The 25,046-nt window shown below is 43.7% G+C and overlaps 1 protein-coding gene across 1 annotated transcript in view; it reads left to right on the plus strand.

Moving 5' to 3' along the window:
* The window catches only part of adgb (androglobin), a 117,909-nt gene extending 100,436 nt beyond the window's left edge, over positions 1–17,473 (plus strand). The window contains exons 28-35 of the mRNA XM_071370871.1: positions 303–478; positions 1,651–1,762; positions 7,430–7,587; positions 10,589–10,744; positions 10,868–10,958; positions 11,099–11,216; positions 16,490–16,673; positions 17,016–17,473. Of these exons, the coding sequence (XP_071226972.1) occupies positions 303–478; positions 1,651–1,762; positions 7,430–7,587; positions 10,589–10,744; positions 10,868–10,958; positions 11,099–11,216; positions 16,490–16,673; positions 17,016–17,207 (1,187 nt within the window). The 3' untranslated portion in view covers positions 17,208–17,473. The remainder of the gene's footprint in view (positions 1–302; positions 479–1,650; positions 1,763–7,429; positions 7,588–10,588; positions 10,745–10,867; positions 10,959–11,098; positions 11,217–16,489; positions 16,674–17,015) is intronic.
* Positions 17,474–25,046: the final 7,573 nt, after the last annotated feature.

Genomic DNA, 25,046 nt, shown 5'->3' on the forward strand with positions numbered 1-25,046 from the left:
GAACCAGGTCTACTCCCCTCAAAGGTAGGTGTGTCAAGTTTTGAGACTAAGACAAACACAAGTCAAGATACTGCATAAGCATTTTGACTGGTTTGACCCGATTTGTTATTGCCACTAAAATACTCTGTCACTCAGACAGGCAAAAACCCTGACACTCCAAGACTGCTCTCTCAATCCTATGTTTCCTCTCACGTTCATCTGTCTGAAAGGTCTAAAGCAGTTTGCTGACATTTTTCTTTCTACTCTTATTTTGTTTTTGGGGAATTTCTATGAAAATCAATATTGTGTTTTGCGTGTCACAGCCGTCTCCTGCGGACCCCCCCAGGCGGATGGAAAGCAGAGCCAGGAAGAGGCCAGAGTGATAGGCTCTACCCAGGGAGGAGGGGGCCAGGAAGGCATGGCCATGGAGACTCCCCACCTGACCGACCAGACCCAGAACCAGCCTCACACCCAGACCCAGCCGCCCATGGAGACTATGGTATCACCGCTGACAGCTCACCTTTCAACCATCGCCCATATGAAAGATTCTGCTGTAACACACACACACACACACAAACACTCTGGAGGGGGGGGAAGTAGGAAGGAAAGGGTTGGATGTGGAGATACAGAAGTATTGGGGAGTTGTTTTGTTGTTATCGTTTGCTCTCTTATCTCTCTACCTATCAGGCAGGCTCTGATTTTGACGTGATTTATGAGTCGCGACTGAGTTTGCCGCCAGACCTCGCACAGACAGTATCGGAAAGTTTGGTTCACACACACTCAGTTACTGTTTATCTGAGTCACTGTGTACCCTTCAATGGACATCGCTCTCTTTGGGTGCAACCTCTCTTCAGAGGCAGATTATTGAGCATTCTCTCAACTCTGTTACATCAAACAACAGCAAAAACAACCCTGTAGCATCAATATTAATGAGCTACTAGCGAACCTCTTTTAAAAAAATTATTATGTAACCTTTATTTAAGTAAGTTAAGAACAAATTCTTATTTACAATGACGGCCTACCCCACCCAAACCCGGACGACGCTGGGCCAATTGTGCGCCGCCCTATGGGACTCCCAATCACGACCGGTTGTGATACAGCCTGGAATCGAACCGGGGTCTGTAATGACGCCTCTAGCACTGAGATGCAGCGCCACTCGAGAGCCCAACCTCTGATCAGATGGAGTGATGTTCAGGTACGACAGATCAGAATGAAGAGGTGTTGATCAGGATTATAGTGGCTTGGAGCCCCAGTCAATGATCAAGATGCTGGTGGCCCCTACACTAACATATTGATGCTCACTGGCAAACTGCTTTTACACCACTCTAAACAGCATACTGTTAGAACTATGTCATACATGTATCTAAATCAGCACAAAGGAAAAACGAACTAAATGTGATATTTACTGTGTCTCTATCTCTGTGACTCAGTACATACTGTATCACTAACTGTGGCTTAGGTGCTGCTGATGTTTATCTGTGGTGGTTGTGTTGTTGTTATGATGTTTCTCTCTCGTCTCAGACCGAAATGCTATAACTGCTATAGCTATAATTGTTGACTGTATTCCCTGAATTTGAAGGTCGTGTGTATAGTGCAGGGCAGGCAGAGGTGTACTTGTTTGTGTGTGTTGTTGTTTATGTTGTTGATGACTGTTGTCTCTCGTTCTCTCAGGGCCATAGGTACATAGTGGTGGCGGAGGTGTTGCATAAGAGCTGGGCTCTCGACAACTCTCAGATGGCCTTCGTCCATACGCTCAGGGACCTGGAGAGGAACGAGATGAAAGGTACTCACACCAGCCACTCATAGATGCACAATCCCCTTCAGCAGGCCCCATAGAGAACACACCAGAAAATTACAAATGCGCAATACCCACAATCCGGCCACAGAGAGAGCCCAGCAGCAAATGAGAGGCTCAGAATTATAATATTCTCTTCTGAACAGACATTAAGAAAGGGCATCCACGTCCCACCGACAAATTTGTTTCGTAATCTGCGGGAGCGAATGACATGAAGGGGGATATGACCTGTACTGTGTTCTTGAATTTTGTCCCAGACAAAAAAAAAAGAGTTTGAATCTTCTCTTCTGTCTCGGACAGTTACTCACTAGCCAGTGACACAGTTTGTCCACTCTGGTCACCTCACTTCACCCCATCTGTGGGCAGGAACACTACTCTGCTGTCTGAAGCAATAGGCTAATATCCCAAAGAGATATTGGGGTTATTTTGGGTCAGGTTTCAACTTTACTTTAAAATATACTGACTATTTGGGTTGGAATCGTATTATTCATTCATATTGCAATTCAGATAATGCCCCCAATATGCACGAGGTTAGTAATTACATTTCCATATTACATATTGCATTTCAGAAGCCCCCGATATTTTCCTCTGAATCCTGATCGGATGTTGCATCCCTGTGTTTGTTTTCCCGAGCGTATTTTGCATGTTGCATCTGAAATGTGCCAGATATGCAGCAGGCAGGCAGGTCTGTCTGTTCTCCCTGTGACTAGCCATGGAGCTTTAATCAAATCCCTAATGAAAGGCAGATGAATATAGCTGTGATTATTATTATTTGACCCTGCTGGTCATCTATGAACATTTGAAAATCTTGGCCATGTTCTGTTATAATCTCCACCCGGCACAGCCAGAAGAGGACTGGCCACCCCTCATAGCCTGGTTCCTCTCTAGGTTTCTTCCTAGGTTCTGGCCTTTCTAGGGAGTTTTTCCTAGCCACTGTGCTTCTACACCTGCATTGCTTGCTGTTTGAGGTTTTAGGCTGGGTTTCTGTACAGCACTTTGTGACATCAGCTGATGTAAGAAGGGCTTTATAAATATATTTGATTGATTGATTGATTGATTTAGCAAATCACTAGATGTGATTTGGGAGGCCCAGTGAACCCTCTGAATGAGGCAATAACCCTGTGTCATCACTTTTGCCTCCCAGATGACTTTGTATGCTGCACAAAGAAGAAACAAAAACTCCGAAAGGTTAACATTCTTACGGGATAAATTAATTGAGGGATTGATATTGGTGGGGTGAGGGGGAGGTGAGACTAGGTGAATGCAGTCAGATTTGCATGATTGCCTGAAGATAATTGTTTGCCTAATAATATTAGAATTCCTTTTTGTCTTCTCAATTTTGCAATCTGGAAAGTAACTCCTATACCCATTCAGTTTGCACAGCAGAAAATCAGGTTCACTCTGTATGCATGTGCGTGTGTGTCAGTGTCCATTGAGGCAGTCGTGAATTTTCATGCCTACCGCGGTATGTGTGTATTGATTCTAAAGGAAAAGAGAGTCCTATTTGTCTAATAGATATGACATAATGTTTTAAAGTGCTGGTCGCTAGTGTAAAAAACATGACTGGGTTACTGAGTTTTCTGTGTGTGCAGGGGTGTGTGTGTGCCCCCCCCCTAGTTTTCCAATAAGCCAGTGAAACTGGGTCATGAAGTCAAATTAAGTTGGCTTCTTGCCCCCTGGTACCCTGGGAAATATCTTGGCAGCAGGAAAGTGAATTAATTTCGCCCAGTTTAACTCTGTGTCTCAGCGGTGTGGGAACAGCGCGTGGTTACGACATGCTCTCTTTGTAGCCGCTACTGGCCGTTGAAGCCCCTCAGCCAACACCTCAATACACTGAGAATGATAGCAGGTTCTTCATTGAATTGGTCCTGGTTAAATGACTAGGACATGGGCTGCTTGATGCATGTGATTGAAACATGACTGCTTGTTTACTTAAAGGAGGGCAAAGTTTATTTTCTCGTTAGGATACAGGTTGGATATAAGTGTACAGACCGATGACAAATAACTCTTCCACACTGTACATACAGGGCATTCAGAAAGTGTTCAGACCTCTTTTTCCACATTTAGTTACGTTACAGCCTTATTCTAAAATTGATAAAAGAAAATGTTTTCCTCATCAATCTACACACGATAACCCATAATGACAACGCAAAATCAGGTTTTTGGAACGTTTTGCAAATGTATTAAAAACAAATACCTTATTTACATAAGTATTCAGACCCTTTGCTATGAGACTCGAAATTGAGCTCGGGTGCATCCTGTTTTCATTGATCATCCTTGAGATGTTTCTACAACTTGTTTAGAGTCCACCTGTGGTAAATTCAATTGATTGGACATGATTTGGGAAGGCACATATTGGTCTATATAAGGTCCTACAGTTGACAGTGCATGTCAGAGCTAAAACCAAGCAACGGAAGGAAGAGCTCCGAGACAGGATTGTGTCGAGGCACAGATCTGGGGAAGGGTACCAAAAAAGTAATGCAGAGTTGAAGGTCCCCAAGAACACAATGGCCTCCATCATTCTTAAATGGAAGAAGTTTGAAACCACCAAGACTCTTCCTAGAGCTGGCCGACCGGCCAAACTGAGCAATCCGGGGAGAAGGGCTTTAGTCAGGGAGGTGACCAAGGACCCGATGGTCACTCTGACAGAACTCCAGAGTTTCTCTGTGGAAAGGACAACCATCTCTGCAGCACTCCACCTATCAAGCCTTTATGGTAGAGTTGCCAGACGGAAGCCACTCCTCAGTAAAAGGCACATGACAGCCCGCTTGGAGTTTGCCAAAAGGCACCTAAAGGACTCTGACCATGAGAAACAAGATTCTCTGGTCTGATGAAACCAAGATTCTCTTTAGCCTGAATGCCAAGTGTCATGTCTGGAGGGAATCCCTATGGTGAAGCATGGTGGGGGCAGCATCATGGTGTGGTCATGTTTTTCAGCGGCATGGTTTGGGAGACTAGTCAGGATCGAGGGAAAGATGGACAGAGAAAAATACAGAGAGGTTCTTGATGAAGCCTGCTCCAAGAGCGCTCAGGACCTCAGACTGGGGTGAATGTTCACCTTCCAACAGGACAACGACCGTAAGCACACAGCCAATACAACGCAGGAGTGGCTTCAGGACAAGTCTCTGAATGTCCTTGAGTGGCCCAGCCAGAGCCCAGACTTGAACCCAATCGAACATCTCTGGAAAAACCTGAAAATGGTTTTGCAGTGCGCTCCCCATCCAACCTGACAGAGCTTGAGAGGATCTGCAGAGAAGAATGGGAGAAACTCCTCAAATACAGGTGTGCCAACTTGTATTTTTATGAAAACATTTATTTAACCTTACTTTAACTAGGAAAGTCAGTTAAGAACAAATCATTTTTTACAATGACGGTAGCGTCATACCCAAGAAGACTCAAGGCTGTAATCGCTGCCAAAGGTGCTACAACAAGGTACTGAGTAAAGGGTCTGAATATTCATGTTTTACACGTGTTATACATTTCTAAAACCTTTTTTTGCTTTGTCATTATGGGGTATTATGTGTAGATTGATAATGGGGGGAAAAAACAATTTAATCCATTTTAAAATAAGGCTGTAGCGTAACAAAATGTTGAAAAAGTCAAGGGTTCTGAATACTTTCCGAATGCACTGTAGTACAGGGCGATTTCCAAGCTAGGTCTATGGCGCAGCACTGCTAGCCATTGCCATGGTTTCACTTCCTTGATATTATTGTCTGTGATATGTGAAAACAGCGGGGGGGTTTTACTGGATAGGGATGTTATTGGTAGTGTTGAGATGTGAACACAATGACTGGGTGTGGTGAGCATCATGCTCTGTAGCTATCAACCCCTTCAGTGCGTATGACAGGTTGTCAATTAAAATGAGGGATTATCAATCATTTCTATTGGAAAAGGGGGACTTGGAGAATAGCAGCAGTAGCGATGCATTGACTTACAGTAGTAGTAGCCAACACTGTGCAACAGTGCCATCTAGCACGCACACTGTGTCCATGGACGCTTAATCTTCAGTCAATAGAGTGTGAACGGACTAATGCGAATGACTAAATTGGTCACAATACTTTTTGGATTAAAAGCACAATTTTGCGTAATTTTAATGGCTGGATAATTGCTTTTCATTTAATGCCCCGTCAAGCAGAATTGGAAATGCATGCTGGTAGTTTTTCAGAGCAATTATGGTATTGCACAAATGGCGTTCCCTTGTGGAAATGTTGTTTGGAATGGCTTGATTGTTGCCATGTGTTGTGATTCCACTGTGTAAACAGCAGGAAGGCATCAGACCTTGACAGGAATACAGACCTAAACAAGTGAGATACACAATGCACAGATTACTCTCACAGAATAACTCACAGAATAATGTGCAGAATACTCGCACAGAATAATGCACAGAATACTCTCACAGAATAACGTGCAGAATACTCTCACAGAATAATGCACAGAATACTCTCACATAATCTCTAATCAAGACTAAAAAGTTATTAAAATACCAATGTATCTATAAGGCTTGGATTGCTGAATCCTTTTTTTGACATACTGTACAGTGCCTTACAAAAGTATTCATCCCCTTGGCGTTTTTCCTATTTTGTTTCATTACAACCTGTAATTTAAATAGATTTTTATTTGGATTTCATGTAATGGACATGAACAAAATAGTCCAAATTGGTGAAGTGAAAAGAAAAATATAACTTGTTTCAAAAAAAAAAAAAAAAAAAAAAAAAAACTGAAAGTGGTGCGTGCATATATATTCACCCCCTTTGCTATGAAGACCCTAAATAAGATCTGGTGCAACCAATTACCTTCAGAAGTCACATCATTAGTTAATAAAGTCCACCTGTGTGCCATCTAAGTGTCACATGATCTGTCACATGATCTCAGTATATATACACCTGTTCTGAAAGGCCCCAGAGTCTGCAACACCACTAAGCAAGGGGCACCACCAAGCAAGCGGCACCATGAAGACCAATGAGCTCTCCAAACATGTCAAGTTGTGGGGAAGTACAGATCAGGGTTGGGTTCTAAAAAATATCAGAAACTTTGAACATCCCACGGAGCACCATTAAATCCATTATTAAAAAATTGATAGAATATGGCACCACAACAAACCTGCCAAGAGAGGGCCGCACACCAAAACTCACAGACCAGGCAAGGAGGGCATTAATCAGAGAGGTAACAAAGAGACCAAAGATAACCCTGAAGGAGCTGCAAAGCTCCACAGCGGAGATTGGAGTATCTGTCCAAAGGACCACTTTAGGCCGTACACTCCACAGAGCTGCGAAAGGTGGATCTACAAAGTATTGACTTTGGGGGGTGAATAGTTATGCACGCTCAAGTTTCTGTTTTTTTGTCTTATTTCTTGTATGTTTCAACATTTTTTGCATCTTCAAAGTGGTAGGCATGTTGTGTAAATCAAATGATACAAACACCCCAACAAGTCTATTTTAATTCCAGGTTGTAAGGCAATAAAATGGGAAAGATGCCAAGGGAGGGTGAATACTTTCGCAAGCCACTGTATGTATTTGTAATAAGAGCTATACAAATACATTTGATTGATTTCATTTGATTGATAGGTTCATTTGATTGATCGGTTCAGTGTGTGTATCTGTCCTGCTACTGACCATCTGATCGTTGACCTCTTTTCTCATTGGTCCTTGGTCATAGTGCACGGGGAGAAGCATGAGGACCCGGCAACTCCGGTCAGTGGTGAAGCTCAGAGCAGCGAGGGCCAGAAGTCATCTACACCCAAGGGCAGTCGCAAGGGCAAAGGTGACAAGGACAAGGACAAACCCCCAGCCAAGCCTGGCTCCAGGATGGAAACGGTAGGTAACACTACAAACTGACAGCTGACCACCACTGATTATTATACCCTACGCTGTTTACATAGACATTATAAAGCGAAATATGCACATTACTTGATAATAACCTAGTTGTTCCTTTAGCATTCAAAGTATTAGTTGTGCATCTACTAATTGGTTGTGTTACCTGTAGCTTTGGATAAAAGCCTCTGACTAACCTAATAAGTGTATTCTATTATCTCAATCCCTGTATTGGGTATAGAGTACCAGGCAAAAGTTTGGACACACCTACTTATTCCAGGGTTTTTCTTTGTTTTTACTATTTTCTACATTGTAGAATAATAGTGAAGAAACCAAAACTACGAAATAACACATGGAATTACGGAGTACCTAAAAAAAGTGTTAAACAAATCAAAATATATTTGAGATTCTTCAAAGTAGCCACCCATTGCCTTGATGAAAGCTTTGTACACTCTTGGCATTTTCTCAACCAGCATCATGAGGTAGTCACCTGGAATGCATTTCAATTAACAGGTGTGCCTTGTTAAAAGTTAATTTGTGGAATTTCTTTCCTTAATGCATTTGAGCCAATCAGTTGTGTTGTGACAAGGTAGGGTTGGTATGCAGAATATAGCCTTATGTGGTTAAAGACCAAGTCCATATTATGGCAAGAACAGCTCAAATGAGCAAAGAGAAACGACAGTCCATTACTTTAAGACATGAATGTCAGTCAATGCAGAACTTTTCTAGAACTCTGAAAGTTTCTTCAAGTGCAGTCGCAAAAACCATCAAGCGCTATTCTTTTATTTTTTTAATTTCACCTTTATTTAACCAGGTAGGCTAGTTGAGAACAAGTTCTCATTTACAACTGCCACCTGGGCAAGATAAAGCAAAGCAGTGCGACACAAACAACAACACAGACTTACACATGGAATATAGAAACATACAGTCAATAACACAATCGAAAAAGTATATATACAGTGTGTGCAAATGAGGTAAGATAATAAATAGGCCATAGTGGCGAAGTAATTACAATTTAGCAATTAAACACTGGAGTGATAGATGTGCAGAAGATGAATGTGCAAGTAGAGATCCCGGAGTGCAAAGATCAAAAAGAAATTATGAAACTGGCTCTCCTGAGGACTGCCACAGGAAAGGAGGACCCAGAGTTATCTCTACTGCAGAGGTTAAGTTCATTAGATTTACCATCCTCAGAAATTGCAGCCCAAATAAAGGCTTCACAGAGTTCAAGTAACAGACACATCTCAACAGCAACTGTTTAGAAGAGACTGCGTGAATCAGGCCTTCATGGTCGAATTGCAGCGAAGAAACCACTGCTAAAGGACACCAATAAGAGGAAGGGACTTGCTTGGGCCAAGAAACACCGGTAGACCGGTGGAGATCTGTCCTTTGGTCTGACGAGTCCAAATGTTTTATTTTTGGTTCCAACCTCTGTGTCTTTGTGAGACGCAGAGTAGATGAACGAATGATCTCCGCATGTGTGGTTCCCACTGTGATGGTGTGGGGCGCTGTGATTTATTTCGAATTCAAGGCACACTTAACAAGCATGGCTACCACAGCATTCTACAGCGATACGCCATCCCATCTGGTTTGCGCTTAGTGGGAGTATTATTTGTTCTTAACATGACAATGACCCAACACACCTCCAGGCTGTGTAAGGGCTTTTTGACCAAGAAGGAGAGTGATGGAGTGCTGCATCAGATGACCAGGTCTCCACAATCACCCGACCTCAACCCATTGAGATGGTTTGGGATGAGTTGGACCGCAGAGTGGAGGAAAAGCAGCCAACAAGTGCTCAGCATATGTGGGAACTCCTTCAAGACTGTTGGAAAAGCATTCCAAGTGACGCTGGTTGAGAGGATGCCAAGAGTGTGCAAAGCTGTCATCAAGGCAAATGGTGGCTACTTTGAAGAATCTAAAATCTATTTTGATTTAACACTTGTTATTTCATTGTTTTGATATTTTCACTATTATTCTACAATGTAGAACATAGTAAAAATAAAGAAAAACCCTTGAATGAGTCGGTGTGTCCAAACTTTTGACTGGTACTGTAAATATATATGTATGTATATATATATATATATACTTTTGACCCGTTTTTCTCCTCAATTTTCGTGAAATCCAATTGGTAGTTAGTCTTGTCCCATTGCTGCAACTCCTGTACGGACTCGGGAGAGCCGAAGGTCGAGAGCCTTGCGTCCTCCGAAACATGACCCCGCCAAGCCGCAATGCTTCTTAACACAATGCTTGCTTAAGCCGGAAGCCAGCCCCACCAATGTGTCGGAGGAAACACCATGGCGACCGAGGTCAGCGTGCATGCACCTGGCCCGCCACAAGGAGTCGCTAAAGCGCGATTGGATAAGGACATGCCGGCCAAACCGTTCCCTGAACCCGGACGACGTAGGGCCAATTGTGCACCGCCTCATGGGTCTCCCGGTTGCAGCCGGCTGCAACACAGCCTGGGCACCCAGGTCTGTAGTGAGGCCCCTTGCACTGCGGTACAGTGCCTTCGACCGCTGCGCCACTCGGGAGGCAACCCTGTATTGTTTTAATAGACCTAACTACAGCTGTAGCTCTGACTATGCTCTGCTCCCTATGTAATTGCTTTTCTCCACTGTCTATTTGTCACAACCACGAAAGACAATGCCATTTGAAAGGCAGAATTCTCTGAAAGCGCTCTCCTTGACTAAATTTCAATTTTGACGTAGCCGTTGTTTTGCTGCACCGTTGATGCAGCACGAGCTGAAAGAGGGAGAGCGGATATGATTTTGTGAATAGATGAGCTGAGAAATGATCCCCCGTTATGTGCATGGATGAGATAGACAGGTGGATACATCATGACTTGGAGTTGTGTCTCTTCTCTCTTTATGCAAGACTGGCTGGCCATAGCGCCAAAAAGAAAGAGATTTTGGGAGATATCTGTAACCTCCCCTTGAAGCTTACGAAGGCTATTTGTGTATGTGTGTGTTTGGGTGTGTATTCACGTCCGTCTGTGTGTGTGTAGAGCCTGGATCAGTCGAAGCCTTACTGGACGCTGCGTGTGGTGAGTGACCAGTGTGATGCGGAGGTAATCGAGGTGAGGAAGGACACAGAGAGACTGGATGAAATCAGAGCTATGAAACAGGCCTGGGAGACCGCTGAGCCTGGCAGGTGTATCAAGGTAGAACAAACTCTATAGTGTCTCTCTCCTTTTTTTGTTTCTCTCTCTCATGACATGGTGATTGAGTATTAATCAATAGTAATAGATATGTAACAGTATTGAGGATGTTGTAATGTGTTTCAGGCCCTCCAGTCTAGACTACAGTTCATTAACAAACTCCTACGTGGGGCCAATGCACACACACCCACTGATGGGACAGAGAGTGGAGAGCCAGGTACCACACTCTGCAAACTCACCTACACATCTCTGAGTATTTCATTTTATGCAGTCTTTTGTAGAACAGTTGATGAAAGGAATGGTCACCTGTTATGAACAGTAGGTTTAGTGATGTGCCTTTTTCTGGTTCTCCTGCAGCTATCCACTCCCAGTCTCCTGATGCTCATATGAGTCCGTCCAATCAGGAGCTGGCTCTCCTCAGCCAACCAGATCCCTCCCAGCACCACTTACCTATGGACTACACCCCCTTCATCAGGTCTCTCACTCTCTCTCAGTATAATTCACTCTCCTCCATTCCTCCCTCCCCTCACTCTCTATCTCTCTCTCTCTCGCTCTCTCTCTCACTTTTTCACTTCTCTGCATTACTGCTTTTGGTGATATGTTTTTCCAGTTTGGTAAGAGGGAAAGGGGTCTGACCCATAGAGTACAATCCACTGAAGCCATTTAACCAGCTGTCCTGCCCTTTTCTCCCCTTCGTCTCCAGTCCCCTCTGTGACCCTAGTTTCATCTCTCAGTAACCCACAGTAATGTGATGTGTCCCCTCACCACCCCAGACAAGCCCAGTGTATAGGTCCCTCTTTGCAGGGTCTGGAGGTGATACACAGTCCTGGCTCATTTCCTGCTGTCACTGGACAAGCTGTTTTCATCTGCACCATGGCTCTCTGTTGTGTGTGCGATCAGTGTCTAATGCACCCTCACATGTTATCCTTCCTCGTCATAGATAATGGGTTATAATCAATGGAGTTTTTATGCAGCTGTTCTGTGGACTCTGTCATGAATAGAGAAACACATTTTATTGACCCGGAGTTACAGGGGTAGAAGGTGAGAGGGGGATAATTCCAGTCTGTAGCTTAGCCCTGGACACTATTACTCAGTGTGTTTGTTCAAAAACACTGTTTAATTTTCCTCTGCTGAAGGCAATAGTGGATAGAATGTCTTCCGTCTACTAGCTCTCCTTCCTTCAGAGAGAGTGTGTGTGTGTGTGTGTGTGTGTGTGTGTGTGTGTGTGTGTGTGTGTGTGTGTGTGTGTGTGTGTGTGTGTGTGTGTGTGTGTGTGTGTGTGTGTGTGTGTGTGTGTGTGTGTGTGTGTGTGTGTGTGTGTGTGTGTGTGTGTGTGTGTGTGTGTGTGTGTGTGTGTGTGTGTGTGTGTGTGTGTGTGTGTGTGTGTGTGTGCGCCTGCCTACTCAGCAGCCCTCCCAGTCTCCATACATCAGCAGGTTTAGCCTCGCTAGCTTTTCTTTCTGGTCCTCTCTGGGGTTGCAACCCCAGCTTCCATTAGAGCTTTAAACAACAGCATGACAAGATTACACGCCTCTATTTAAGTGATAATGCCCTCGAAGCCGTTGTTTGGAGGATATATTGGCACGGCTGAACACAGTGCATTTGGAAAGTTTTCAGACCCATTGACTTTTTCCACATTTTGTTTTGTGGCAGCTTTATTCTAAAATGGATCAAGTAAATGTTTTCCCTCATCGGTCTACACACAATACCACATCATGACAAAGCAAAAACATATATCTTTTTTAAATTTTACAAATATAAAAAAAAAAAAAAAACATACCTTATTTACCTTAACCATACCTTAACATACCATACCAAGTATTCAGACTGTTTTCTATGAGACTGGAAATTGAGCTCAGGTGCATCCTGTTTCCATTGATCATCTTGAGATGTTTCTACAACTTGATTGGAGTCCACCTGTGGTGAATTAAATTGATTGGACATGATTTGGAAAGGCACACACCTGTCTATATAAGGTCCCACAGTTGACAGTGCATGTCAGAGCTAAAACCAAGCCATGGAGCTCCGAGACAGGATTGTGTCGAGGCACAAATTTGGGGAAGGGTACCCAAACATTTTGGCAGAATTGAAGGTCCCCAAGAACACAGTGGCCTCCATCATTCTTAAATGGAAGAACTTTGAAACCACCAAGACTCTTCCTAGAGCTGGCTGCCCGGCCAAACTGAGCAATTGGGGGAGAAGGGCCTTGGTCAGGGAGGTGACCAAAAACTCAATGGTCACTCTGAAAGAGTTCCTCTGTGGAAATGGGAGAACCTTCCAGAAGGACAACCATCTCTGCAGCACTCAACCAATCAGGCTTTTATGGTAGAATGGCCAGACGGAAGCCACTCAGTACAAGGCAAATGACAGACCACTTGGAGTTTGCCAAAAGGCACCTAAAGGACTCTCAGACCATGAGAAACAAGATTATCTGGTCTGATGAAACCAAGATTGAACTCTTTGGCCTGAAATCCACGAATACAGGTGTGTCAAGCTCGTAGCGTCATACCTAAGAAGACTTGAGGCTGTAATCACTGCCTAAGGTGCTTCAACAAAGTACTGAGTAAAGGGTCTGAATACTTATGTAAATGTGATATTTCTGTTTTTTATTTGTAATACATTTGCAAAAATATCTAAAAACCTGTTTTTGCTTTGTCATTATGAGGTATTGTGTGTATATTTATAAATTTTTAAACATAGCTGTAACGTAACAAAATGTGGAAAAACTCAAGGGGCCTGAATACTTTCCGAATGCACAGGCTTTGAGGGGATTATCACTTTTATACAACTGGTTACCAACATATTTAAATAATGCTTGACAAATTTTCATTAAACTTTATTTTGATTATTTGATTAATTTCATCCTTCCACGAGATGTAGTCCCGATACAAATCTAGGGTTGCTACCCAAGCCGGCTGGTCGTTCGTTCTATCAGTTCGGTTGTCAGAGACGTGACCCAGTCGTTCAGTCTTTTTGTTCTGTATCTATGGACGTGATGCAGTCGTTCATTCTAAATGTTCCATTGCCATACTGACTGGCAACGTTCTTATCCCTTGCTTGCTAGCTAGCCAACTACGGCTAACTTACAGCCAAGTCAAAAAGTGCAGCCAGAATAACAGCAATGTAGCTGCATTTGTATTTGTTTAAGCTGTTTTCTAGTAACATTTATTTGGATACATCCATAAAAATTAACTAATGAGGCGCAAATTTCGCCCGACACATTGATCACTATGGGACAGCTGGAGATCGAATTAGAACATTGAAACAATGTCGCAAATGTCGGAGAGACAGACAGCAAGGTTTCTACAGATCTCCTCTATCCTCTCCTCTCTCTCCCATTCTCCTCTCTACTCTGCTGGTTCTACATGATAAATGGGATGAATTTTGGCTTTATTAATTAAGGAGCTATTTTGGGGTTCCAATAAGCCCGCCACTCCTGTGAGACGTGCCCCTCTCTTCACCCCTCCCCAGCCCACCCCCTTTGTCCCAATGTCTGTGTGTGTGCTGCCGTCTGCTCCTCTGGTTAATGGCTGTAGACACCCGCCCTGAATCACACACACCTGCAAACACACAATTGCAGACACACACACTCACTTTTAGACACACACTCTTCCAGACACTCAGAGGGCAGAGAGGGTGATGTTCATTAACCATCCTAAGTCCATTAGCTCCCATCAACCCCCCCCCCCCCCCCCCCCCCCTCAGTGTATGGGAAATAGACAGCCATATTTAGCCTTTTCTAATCTACCATTTAAATACCTCACCCACCTCCCCTCTCCTCCCCGGGCCCCAGGAGACATACTACGCTCAGTCATACCTGGCCCTGACCAGACGCCTCGACTCTGCAGCGCTATCCTACAGTCTATTTCTGACATCTCATCATACACCAGCCTAGTGCATCGTCTATCCTTCCATGCAGTATGAGGATAGATGGGCATCTCAGAGGGAGGGAGGGACAGAGGGTGTGTGTGTGTGTGTGTGTGTGTGTGTGTGTGTGTGTGTGTGTGTGTGTGTGTGTGTGTGTGTGTGTGTGTGTGTGTGTGTGTGTGTGTGTGTGTGTGTGTGTGTGTGTGTGTGTGTGTGTGTGTGTGTGTGTGTGTGTGTTGGGAGAGGGTGTGGGATCTGGGATAGGAGACAAGGAAAGGTCTACGATATGCAGTTTATGAGTTCATCTATGGAGGGGAGGGGAATGTGTACTCGGATGATCCTTTTGATCGTTCTTGTACTCCCTCGCCTAATCCTTGCATTCCCATTTCTACTTGTCCTCCCCACTGTATCTTTGGCCCTCTTGCTCCCTCTACTTTTTACTATTGTTCTAGTATTCAAATTCAAATTGTATCATAGTCTTACTTCAGATAAATGCTTATGATAAGGAAATGTTCTCTGTTTCAATGTCTTTCATATGTGTCTGTTTCATATTGACCATTGTGTGTATGTACCAGTCTCAGAATAGGAGTGCTGATCTAGGATCAGCAACCGGATTCACAAAACCTTCTTAAGAAGATATTTCTGTTTTCTAGTAACATTTATTTGGATACATCCATAAAAATTAGAAGATATTTCTTCTTAACTGCCATCCTTAACTATAGACTTAAGAAGAAAGTTAAGCAAAGTTGCTATTCCTCAATAAAGTTATTGGAAATGTTCTTAAGGTTTTTCCTAAGTTTCTTCCCTTGAAATGGGATTCTTGAAAATAATGCTTTAAGATTTCTCCTTGGAAATGTGCTTAACTTTAGGACAGATAAACCCGTGTCTTGAGACGAATGGATACGTTTGTAACCATGAACGTTTTCTTGCGCCACAGACACAGTTGGCGACCGGATATTTAAATACAGCAAGAATACAAATGAAACACGCATTACCTAGCTAGCTAGTAATTAACAAGATATTACAATATTCTAGAAGTGTTAAATAGCTGGCGTTATCTTGTCAATTTGCAAAGAAGAACATGGCTAGCTTAGCTAATGTTAATGTCGTTAGCTATGTTGGCTATAATGTCTTTACACGTTAGCTAGCTAACTAACTTACCAGTCGTGCAGTCCCTCTACTACCATCTCTATGATGGACGACACCTTCTCCTCCAGCTTGTCCACGTGAATGGTCTCTCATCTCCCTTCTTCTTAGCAGCCGACTTGTTGTCGGACCACTTCTTTTTTACGGCGTCACTGTCCCTTGCCATACCCCCGACGGCAGAGACAGACTCGGCCACTCTCGCCCATCCTTTCTTTTTGGTCTTTGCAGTAACCCCACAGTTATCAAGTCTCCCCAACAGCAACCTTTTCCTGGCTGCTATTTCCTCCACCTTCACTTCAATCTCTTTTCTTGGTTATCCATTTTTGATTTTGATATAGCTAGCCTGATGGCTATAATGTGTGGAAAAATAACTAAATCCGATCATCCCTGTCACATAGGCTTATTTATTGGTTTCAAGCACGTTACTAATGTCAATCCCACATAAGATATTTATGACGTTCTTAAGAAAGATATTTAGGAAGTTCCTAAGAAAACGACAAATTCCTAAGAACATTTTGAGGAATTGCATTTAAGAAACTTCTTACGTTTTTTCACAGGTAATGTTTTGTGAATCCAGCCCCAGGTCCCCTTTGTCCATGTAATCTTTTTCATGATGATCTAAAAGGCAAAACGGAGGCTAAATCAGCACTCCTACTCTGAGACGCTGATACATCTGGCCCCAGATATTCTACCTAACTAAGCATGTTGCCCTGTGTGCTGTGCTCTGCTGTGTAGGAGGCAGCGGGAGGTTCCTGTCCTGAAGGACCAGGTGATGGAGGAGGCCCAGCGGAGGGAACGCTTAGAGCAGATCCAGGGCTTCAGGTTGGTCAGAGACACTGTGCTGGAACACCGCAGGCAGGAGCAGGCTAACAGGAAGGAGCTCAAGAGACGCCAGCTGGAGATGTACGACGGCCTACAGGTCAGCACAGGGTTAACAGGGTTGTACATATAACGCACAGATACGTGCACACACACATACACACACGTACACACAACACAGAGAACAGAACAACTCTGCCCCAACTGTGTAAAACTATGATTCATACTGTTATGACTTTGAGAGGAAAAGGGACAGGACAGGATATCAGTAGCCTTCCGAGCCGCTTGATCTCGCGAGCTTACATGAACGGTTCGCCATTTGTGGAAACTCGCGAGATCAGGCAGCTCGTGAGGCTAGGATATCAGTTGATCGTCTCTCTTTCTTTCTCTCTGTCCTTCTCTCTTCCGCCTTCTTTGTCCCCTTCCCCCTCTCTCTGTCCAGGTGGCGTTGGGAGTGCAGCGTCAGAAGGTGCTGGCGGCCCGGGAGGTGTTCCGAAACCGGCTACTGGAGGCGGAGCTTCGTCGTCAGGAGGAGGAAGAGGTGGCTCTGGAGGCCGCCAGGCAGGTGGAGCTAGAGAAGAATGCCGCCCAGCAACCCAGCAAGCAGGCCAAGAGTGCCAGCAAGAAGAAGTGATCCAATTGGGTAACGCCATCACTGTCCCCAACTCCTCCTCCTTGATTGTCAGCCAATCTGAGTCAGTCGTTATGATATAGAGCAATATTTATAGAGAGCAATATTCACCTAAATTGTTTTTACTTCAGTGTTTAGAAAATATAATTTTATTGCAAATAGTGCTTCTTTAAATACTATTCACATGTATTTGTTATTCCAGTCTGATTCTGATAGTGCTGCAATGTTGTCTGTTCTTTCTGTCTGTCATTAAAACACTGTGTCAGCTATCTGGAGGACTCAAACCTCAGGACGCCTACTCGTAACTCCTCTATACAGTGAAACATCTTGCCAATTGCAAGAAAACATATTGCAGACATCAGAATGACAGAAATGGAAAATGCATAGAACCCAATTGCCAGTCATTTCCTCAAATATTGATCACTTCCCTCTAAAGAACGCCAGGGACATCTTTAATACCTACACATGATTGTTTTTACTTTTATATTCATCTGCAGTTTCGAAGGTCACAGTATTGACCGGATCACCCGATCAATGGAAGACACAAGTGTTGGGCTCAACCAAACATCTTATGGGCTGGCTGACTGACTGATTGGTTGGTTAAGACTGCCTCGCACCATTCGTATTGCAGCCTGGTTTGGTTCATTCCCAATAAGCCCACCTTGCTGATCAATGGTAGTGTGGTGGGGTTGATGGCAGGCAAACAAGCTTTGGTCAAAGTAGAAGTAAACAGAGAATATGTTTGACCTACACGTATTATCTGTTGATCATCAACATATACAGCTCTGATGCCCTGAGTTGGAGACAGTGGTACAGTCAAAGCCTGTATCAACAATCGTAACATCTTTGGTACAGCTTCTCACAGGTAGACAATGGCTCATAGTCCAATACTTCAGAGATGCATCCTTGCTTGTTCTCTTGAGGTAAGCACAGATCTAGAAGTGACTGAATAGGTGAAAGCAAACTGGTGCCTTATTACTTCCACCAATCAACTCAGATTCATGATGACTTCAGGGAAGGTAGGAAGGGAGGCTGCATTTATAAAGTATTCAAACAGTCCCGAGGAGAGGAGAGCCCAGTCAGTGTAGTCCTGGTCAGGTGACTGTCTGCTGAGGAATGGGAAATCAAATGAAAAAGAAAGGGGCAATGGTGCCATCTAGTGGTGTAAATGCTTAATAAATCCTCATCAGTGCTCTAATCGAAAAGCCTTCGAAATCCTATGGGATTCTCAAGGTTGACAACAACGAATAGTACATTTTGTGCCAGAAGATATTATCGTGTGAGTGCACATGTTCATGCATGCAAATGTATGTGCGTGTGTTGCAGGTTGAGTCAGCGGTGCAAGGGTGTACAGAGCTATTCCATTGTTTGGTTGTAGATGGCTCACCTCACACATCCTTATGGAGAATTCTGGCACGTTCTATGGCCTACAACAACACCACATGACTGTGTCGTTATTGTAGGCAAGGTCACCACAGACCTCTACATTGTGTGACAATAGTTTTACATATGTACGTATGTATCATGTTAGTCAGTGTGTGTTCCAGCTAGCGGTAGACCGTAATAAGAGAGTGTACTCACATAGGCCTGTGCTGTCCAGACTGTGTGTGTGTGTGTTCAGCCTGGCTGTCAGGCCTCATCCAGCCAACACAACCCTTATTTCCCCTCGTAGCCGCATGACGGAGCTAATCCACTAAGCCCTGTTCCAGGCACAGAGCATTCCCTGCTTCCCTCCCTTCTCCTCCGCTCTCCCTCGCTTTTCATTTCTCCTTTTCAAATCATCATCATTGTTATTTTCCGTTTTTCTCTTGGTTTGTTTCCCTTTCCACTGAGGTGCAGGAAAACCTTGTATGCCTGGCAGACTCCTGCATGTTGAGTGTGTCTTTCTCCAGATGCAGCAGCTTGTTTAACTTCTTTCAGTGAAAAGCACGATGGCAAACCTGTCCTTTTATTATGAAATCCCATAACAGTGTAATTGCCATCGACGTGTGCATTAATTGTAAAGCCGTCTGTTCTGTAAGTCGGCAGCTGTTGTGTTTATGATTTGATATAAATATGTTGTGAGGGAAGGGTAACTATGGAACAACCTTGAGCAGAAGGGAGGTCTAGCCTAGTTGTGTGTATATGCGTGTGTGTGTGTGTGTCTGACTAAATGTGTCAGTGTGAAACGAGAGAATCTGTGTGGGGCTTAATTGGAGGCGTAGAGAAAGGGATGATGAAATCAAGTGAAACAGGAGCAACACACACAGACAGAGCAGTCCTTGAGTGACGTGTGTGCTTTGGAACCCCTTATCCCTCCCTGCTGAGCACCGTGACAAATAGGAATCGTTGAGTCACCCATCTACATACAGAAGGACATGTATCGGCTGGTCAGAAGGTATTCGCTCATACTTGCTAGTCTTTGACACCGCCAGGGAGAGAATAACAAAGGGGATGACTCATTCAACCTGTCAATATATCCATACATTCTGACTCCGTACTTCCTGACCCATTCACATATTTACTGAGTCACACACTTACATAGGAAGTACTGAATCTTCCTGCAATTTTGTATAGCTCTTTTAACAAGATCTCAAGGCACTTCACATTGTATTTGGTTGGTTGACTCATGCACACACACACACACACACAGACTCCTCTGTGAGCTCAGTGAGGTGGGAGAGGGTCATTTGGATTGCTGGTTCCACATTGTGCTGCAGCACGGCCCTCTGGGAATGTAAATCCTCCAGGGGGTACAGTCTTTTGTCACCAGAGAGAGAGAGAGAGGACTACTTCTCAGCCCTGTTTGATGAGGAGGGTTAGGCAGGGTGCCAGAGCCTTGATGTTTTATGGAACAATTGCACCGTAGACAGGAGAAGGTAGGCTTCCAGGATTGAGCCCAAGGTTTTACTGCAGTAATCCGACACATCCTAACACACTCTCACACACACACACATCTTAATTTTTGCTATCGTCAAAATGATGAAAGTTGGACAGCACCCCAGACTAGTAGCAAAGAAATGCTGACCTGGATGCAGTTTCACCTCAGTAATCCTTCTCTGCTCTACCTTCCCTGTTACTCCCCCTGAGCCTCATCTGTCTCCCTGATGCCCAGTCAAGGAGCAGAGTGTAAGACACACAGGAGCAATAACACAGCAAGATGTCAAATAAATGAGGGTGGAAAACAGAGAGAAAAGCACAAATTAGCTGAATGTCAGAAATACAGGAGGAGTGAACACAACGATAAGGTCACAGCTGAGGAAAATACAAAATGGTGCAGCAAACAGACAAGCAGACACATCCTCATCAGAATGTATTAACAATCTAACTGTTAATGCTGTGACAAGCCTTTGATCTCTTTTTGCAGATATGATTCCCATTGGACCTCCCAGCCTGGTCTCATAGACGAGACATAGTAAATGTAAATCCGAGACACTCAAGTTAGTATGATATTGTACGTTTGGTATGGTTAGACAGAAGGTTATTTAAAGCAAAAATGAAAGTAAGGTTGTTGGTCAGCCTCGATGGGTGAGCGTGTAATGTGAACGTCTAGCAACCCAAGGTTGTGTGTTCAAATCATCATGGACAACTGTAGCATTTTAGCTAATTGGCAACTTTGCAAATACTTATTTTTTTTTTGCTACTTTGCAACTACTTAGCATGTTAGCTTCCCCTAACCCCAACCTTAACCCCTAGCCTAGCTAACGTTAGCCACCTTCCTAACATTAGGAATGTGTAACATATCAGACGTTTTGCAAATTCGGAACATATTGTACAAATTGCAATTCGTAATAGATCATAAAAATTGTAATTCATAACATATCATACAAAATGAATGCTGGATCACAACCGCTAGCCTAGCGGTTAAGAGCGTTGGGCTAGTAACCAAAAGGTTGCTGGTTCGAATCCCTGAGCCGGCAAGTTGGAAAAATCTGCCGTTCTGCCCTTGAGCAAGGCAGTTAACCCCCAACAACAACTGCTCCCAGGGCCACATGGACGTCGATTAAGGCAACCCCCCGCGCCTCTGATTCAGAGGGGTTGGGTTAAATGCGGAAGACACATTTCGGTTGAATGTATTCAGTTTCCCACAAATTAATACATACCATACCAAGCATAACATATACTAATTGCAGTGTCCTGGAGTTATGTTTGCTATGTTACGTCTACACCGGATGCCAGGTTGGACCTCCGTATCTACTTTAAGTGACTAGTCCTTGTAGAGAGCTGGACAGTAGGTCAAACAACCCAGGGGGTCAATGGATGGACAGTGGAGTGGAGACACGTTGTGGTAAATCCCTGTGTTCTGCCCATCGATCGTCCAGCTGCTTCCTGGGGTAGAACAGGAAGAGACAGGAGAGAGGGGAAGACTGTCAATCACACCAGGGGTGGGATTGGCAGCTGTCTGTCACTCAGGAGATCAAACATGACTTTAGGGACTGGGGGGGGGTGTTTTATTTTTACTATCCTTGTGGGGACCAGAAGTCCTCACATGGATAGTAAAACTAGGAAAATATTTTTTTCCGGTCCCCACGAGGAAAAAAGCTATTTTAGGGTTAGGATTTAGGCTTACGGTTAGGATAGGGGTTGGGGAAAATAGGATTTTAGGTGTAAGATGGCATCGTACATGTAAGATGGCACAGTACTGGTGCATCAAAGCTGGCACCGAGAGACTGAAACACAGCTTCCATCTCAAGGCCATCAGACTGTTAAATTGCCATCACTAGCTGGCCTCTGCCCTGAACCTAGTCACTAGATGACCACCACCCGGTTACTCATTCCTGCACCTTAGAGGCTGCTCCCTATGCACCTAGACATAGAACACTGGTCACTTTAATAATGTTTACAAACTGGTTGAGAGAATGCCAAGAGTGCGCAAAGCTGTCAAAGGGTGGAAACTTTGAAGAATCTCAAATATAAAATATATTTTGATTGGTTTAACACTTTTTTGTACACTACATGATTCCATATGTGTTATTTCATAGTTTTGATGTCTTCAGTATTATTCTACAATGTAGAAAATAGTAAAAATAAAGAAAAACCCTTCAATAAGTAGGTGTGTCCAAACTTTTGACTGGTACTGTATATATATATTTATACTCCGGACTCCGACATTGCTAGTCCTAATATTTCTACATTTCTTAATTCTTTAATTTATTATTTAACTTCTAGATTTGTGTGTATTGGAGCTAGAAACAGAAGCATTTCGCTACACCTGCAATAACATCTGCTAAACATGTGTATGTGACAAATAAAATGTGATTTGTTTGGGAATCAATAATTTGGTCCCCACAAAGATAGTAGAATTGTGTGTGTGTGTTCCCTCAGTCATCGGCTGCCTGGTTCCCCTGACAGTTATGTTGAATATTATTGATACTGTGTGTAATGACACTGCCCACTCCTCTCCTCTATTTGTCTCAGAGAGTAGTAGGTCAGTAGAAAGTCATCTTCAAAAGCTTTACGACTTGGTCTGTCGATAGATGTGATTAGTGTGTGTATTTTAGGAAATTGTTGAGTCAGATGTTGCTGTGTCAATAATGGTCAGATGTGGGTTTTACGTGTGTGTGTGGGGGGGGGGGGGGGGTGTGTGCGTTCACTTCAGGCCTTGACAGATGAATGGATGAACAGACAGACAGATGACACATTTTTCATTAAATAATTTTAGACAGGCAAGGCCATTATATCATAACATAATTGCTTCTCGTTAGCGGTGATTGCGTTTGACCGGCAACAGACATGCCTTATTTTACACTTGAGCTGAGAGGTGTCAGGTTGCCAATAAAGCTGAGTTTCCCCGCCGTGGGACTTGGGAACCATAATGAAAACCGATTACTGGCTACAATTAAGCCCCTGATTTACCACTAGAGGCCCTGAGAGTCACTATAGATAGAGACCTTGGTAAGTCCCTATAGATAGAGGGCCTTGGTAAGAAGAGACCTCACTGTCAGAACACTCTGCATAATATCTTCAGGTATTGTTTCCTAATTCATACATCTCTCTACTGTATGTCTTTGGAAGATTACCTCATATCTCTCCACGTCTGGAAGATTAGAGTTGTATTATTGACACGTAAGGCTTCAGTGTGAGGCATGACATTTGGTTTATGAATGTAAATCGAACGGAGCGTGGAATACTCTCTCTCCCCCTAACCTGTTTTCTGAAGATGTAATTGCAGTACATGTATATTTACGTTACATGCTGGAATCATGAGGTTGTTTCAGTCTTCTTTATTAGACTCCTTATAAGAGTGTCTTCTAAATGACTTACTTGAATGTAATCCTTTGGCTGCCTCTCTTTCTTTGCAATCTCCAGCCCTCTTTCTTCGTCAGCCACTTTACATACTAGAAATCCCAATCACTCTTAGGTGTCTGTGAAGGACATTGGGTAAAACCATCCAAACTATCCATGGAGCTCAATTCACTCTGTAGGCACCTGTTCCAATTGCCACAATTGCCAGGAATATTGTTCATGTCTCAGGTGGAAACACACACACACGGTGCGGTCATGGTCAGAGATTACTGAACTTACTTATTGATCAATGCGTTTGAACCCTGTGGAGGACAGGCCAGTTTCCCAGAGCAGTGACGGTCGTATGCCAAACTGTCATATATTGATAATCATTATCGACGGCCAGAGACAGCGATAACAGGACCAGCGAGGCATGCGGCGAGCATCATATTTCTCCACCCTCCTCCAACTCCTTTATCTGCCTGTTGTGTGTGCCACTGGGACAGAACATAAATCCCGCTGAGTTATCAACACAGTTGGTGGTCAATGTCATACTAATTCCTGTCAATTCAATAGAAATCACGGGCAGTGTTCAGTCAATTCAATCAATTTCTGTCACGTTCCTGACCTGTTTTCTGTTGTTTTGTATGTGTGTGATGGTCAGGGCGTGAGTTTTGGGTGGGCAGTCTATGTTTGCTGTTTCTATGTTGGTTTTGGGTTGCCTGGTATGGCTCTTAATTAGAGGCAGGTGTTTTGCATTTTCCTCTAATTGAGAGTCATATTAAGGTAGGTTGTTCTCACTGTTTGTTTGTGGGTGATTGTCTCCTGTGTCAGTGTCTGTATGTTACGCCACACGGGACTGTTCCGGTTTTTGTTTGTTTGTTAGTTCGTTCGTTTTATGTAGTCTGTTTTCCTGGTTCATGCGTTCTTCACGTTGTATGTAAGTTCGTGTCCAGGTCTGTCTACATTCGTTTATTTGTTTTGTAATTATTCAAGTGTTTGTCGTGTTTTTCCGTTTTGTCTATTAAATCAATATGTATTCACAACCCGCTGCATTTTGGTCAAATCCCTGCTACTCCTCTTCGGATGAGGAGAAGGAGGAAGCCCGTTATAATTTCCAGTTAATGCCTTCTACTGCCTGTGATAACAATGGAAAGGAACCCATTTTTGTATACCCCTTCGTCTGTAGCAAAGAAACAATTCAAAGTCAATGGATGACAAAAAGAGGACATCAGTTTACCTGTCTCCAACTTGGTTCTTTTAAAAGAGCTCTTGATGTATTGTCTTCCGACAGGTGGCATCATCCCTCAACAGTGCAGTCGGGATCGTTGCGCTTTCTGATTGTGGTTTTTACCTCAGAACACTCCTCCATTTTGGCTCCTTTGACTGCAGTTTCTCAGTGTGAATGTGCTCCCCTGAAAGCCCTGTGTCACTGCGTTAATGACATTACCGGTGCCCTTTAGTTCAATCATAGCGCCTGTCTCCTCCCAGGGAGTTGTCTGTTGATAGGAGTCCTATCGCCTTTGCTGATTGTAGGCACTGATACCAGCTGTGCCGCCCTGAGTGTAGAGCAGTCTAGCCAGCCAGTGTCACATCAAGTCCATTCCCCGAGCCTTGCTTGTCCTCTTCACACTTCGG

Source organism: Salvelinus alpinus, chromosome 27 (genome assembly GCF_045679555.1).
Source record: "Salvelinus alpinus chromosome 27, SLU_Salpinus.1, whole genome shotgun sequence".
NCBI lineage: Eukaryota > Metazoa > Chordata > Actinopteri > Salmoniformes > Salmonidae > Salvelinus > Salvelinus alpinus.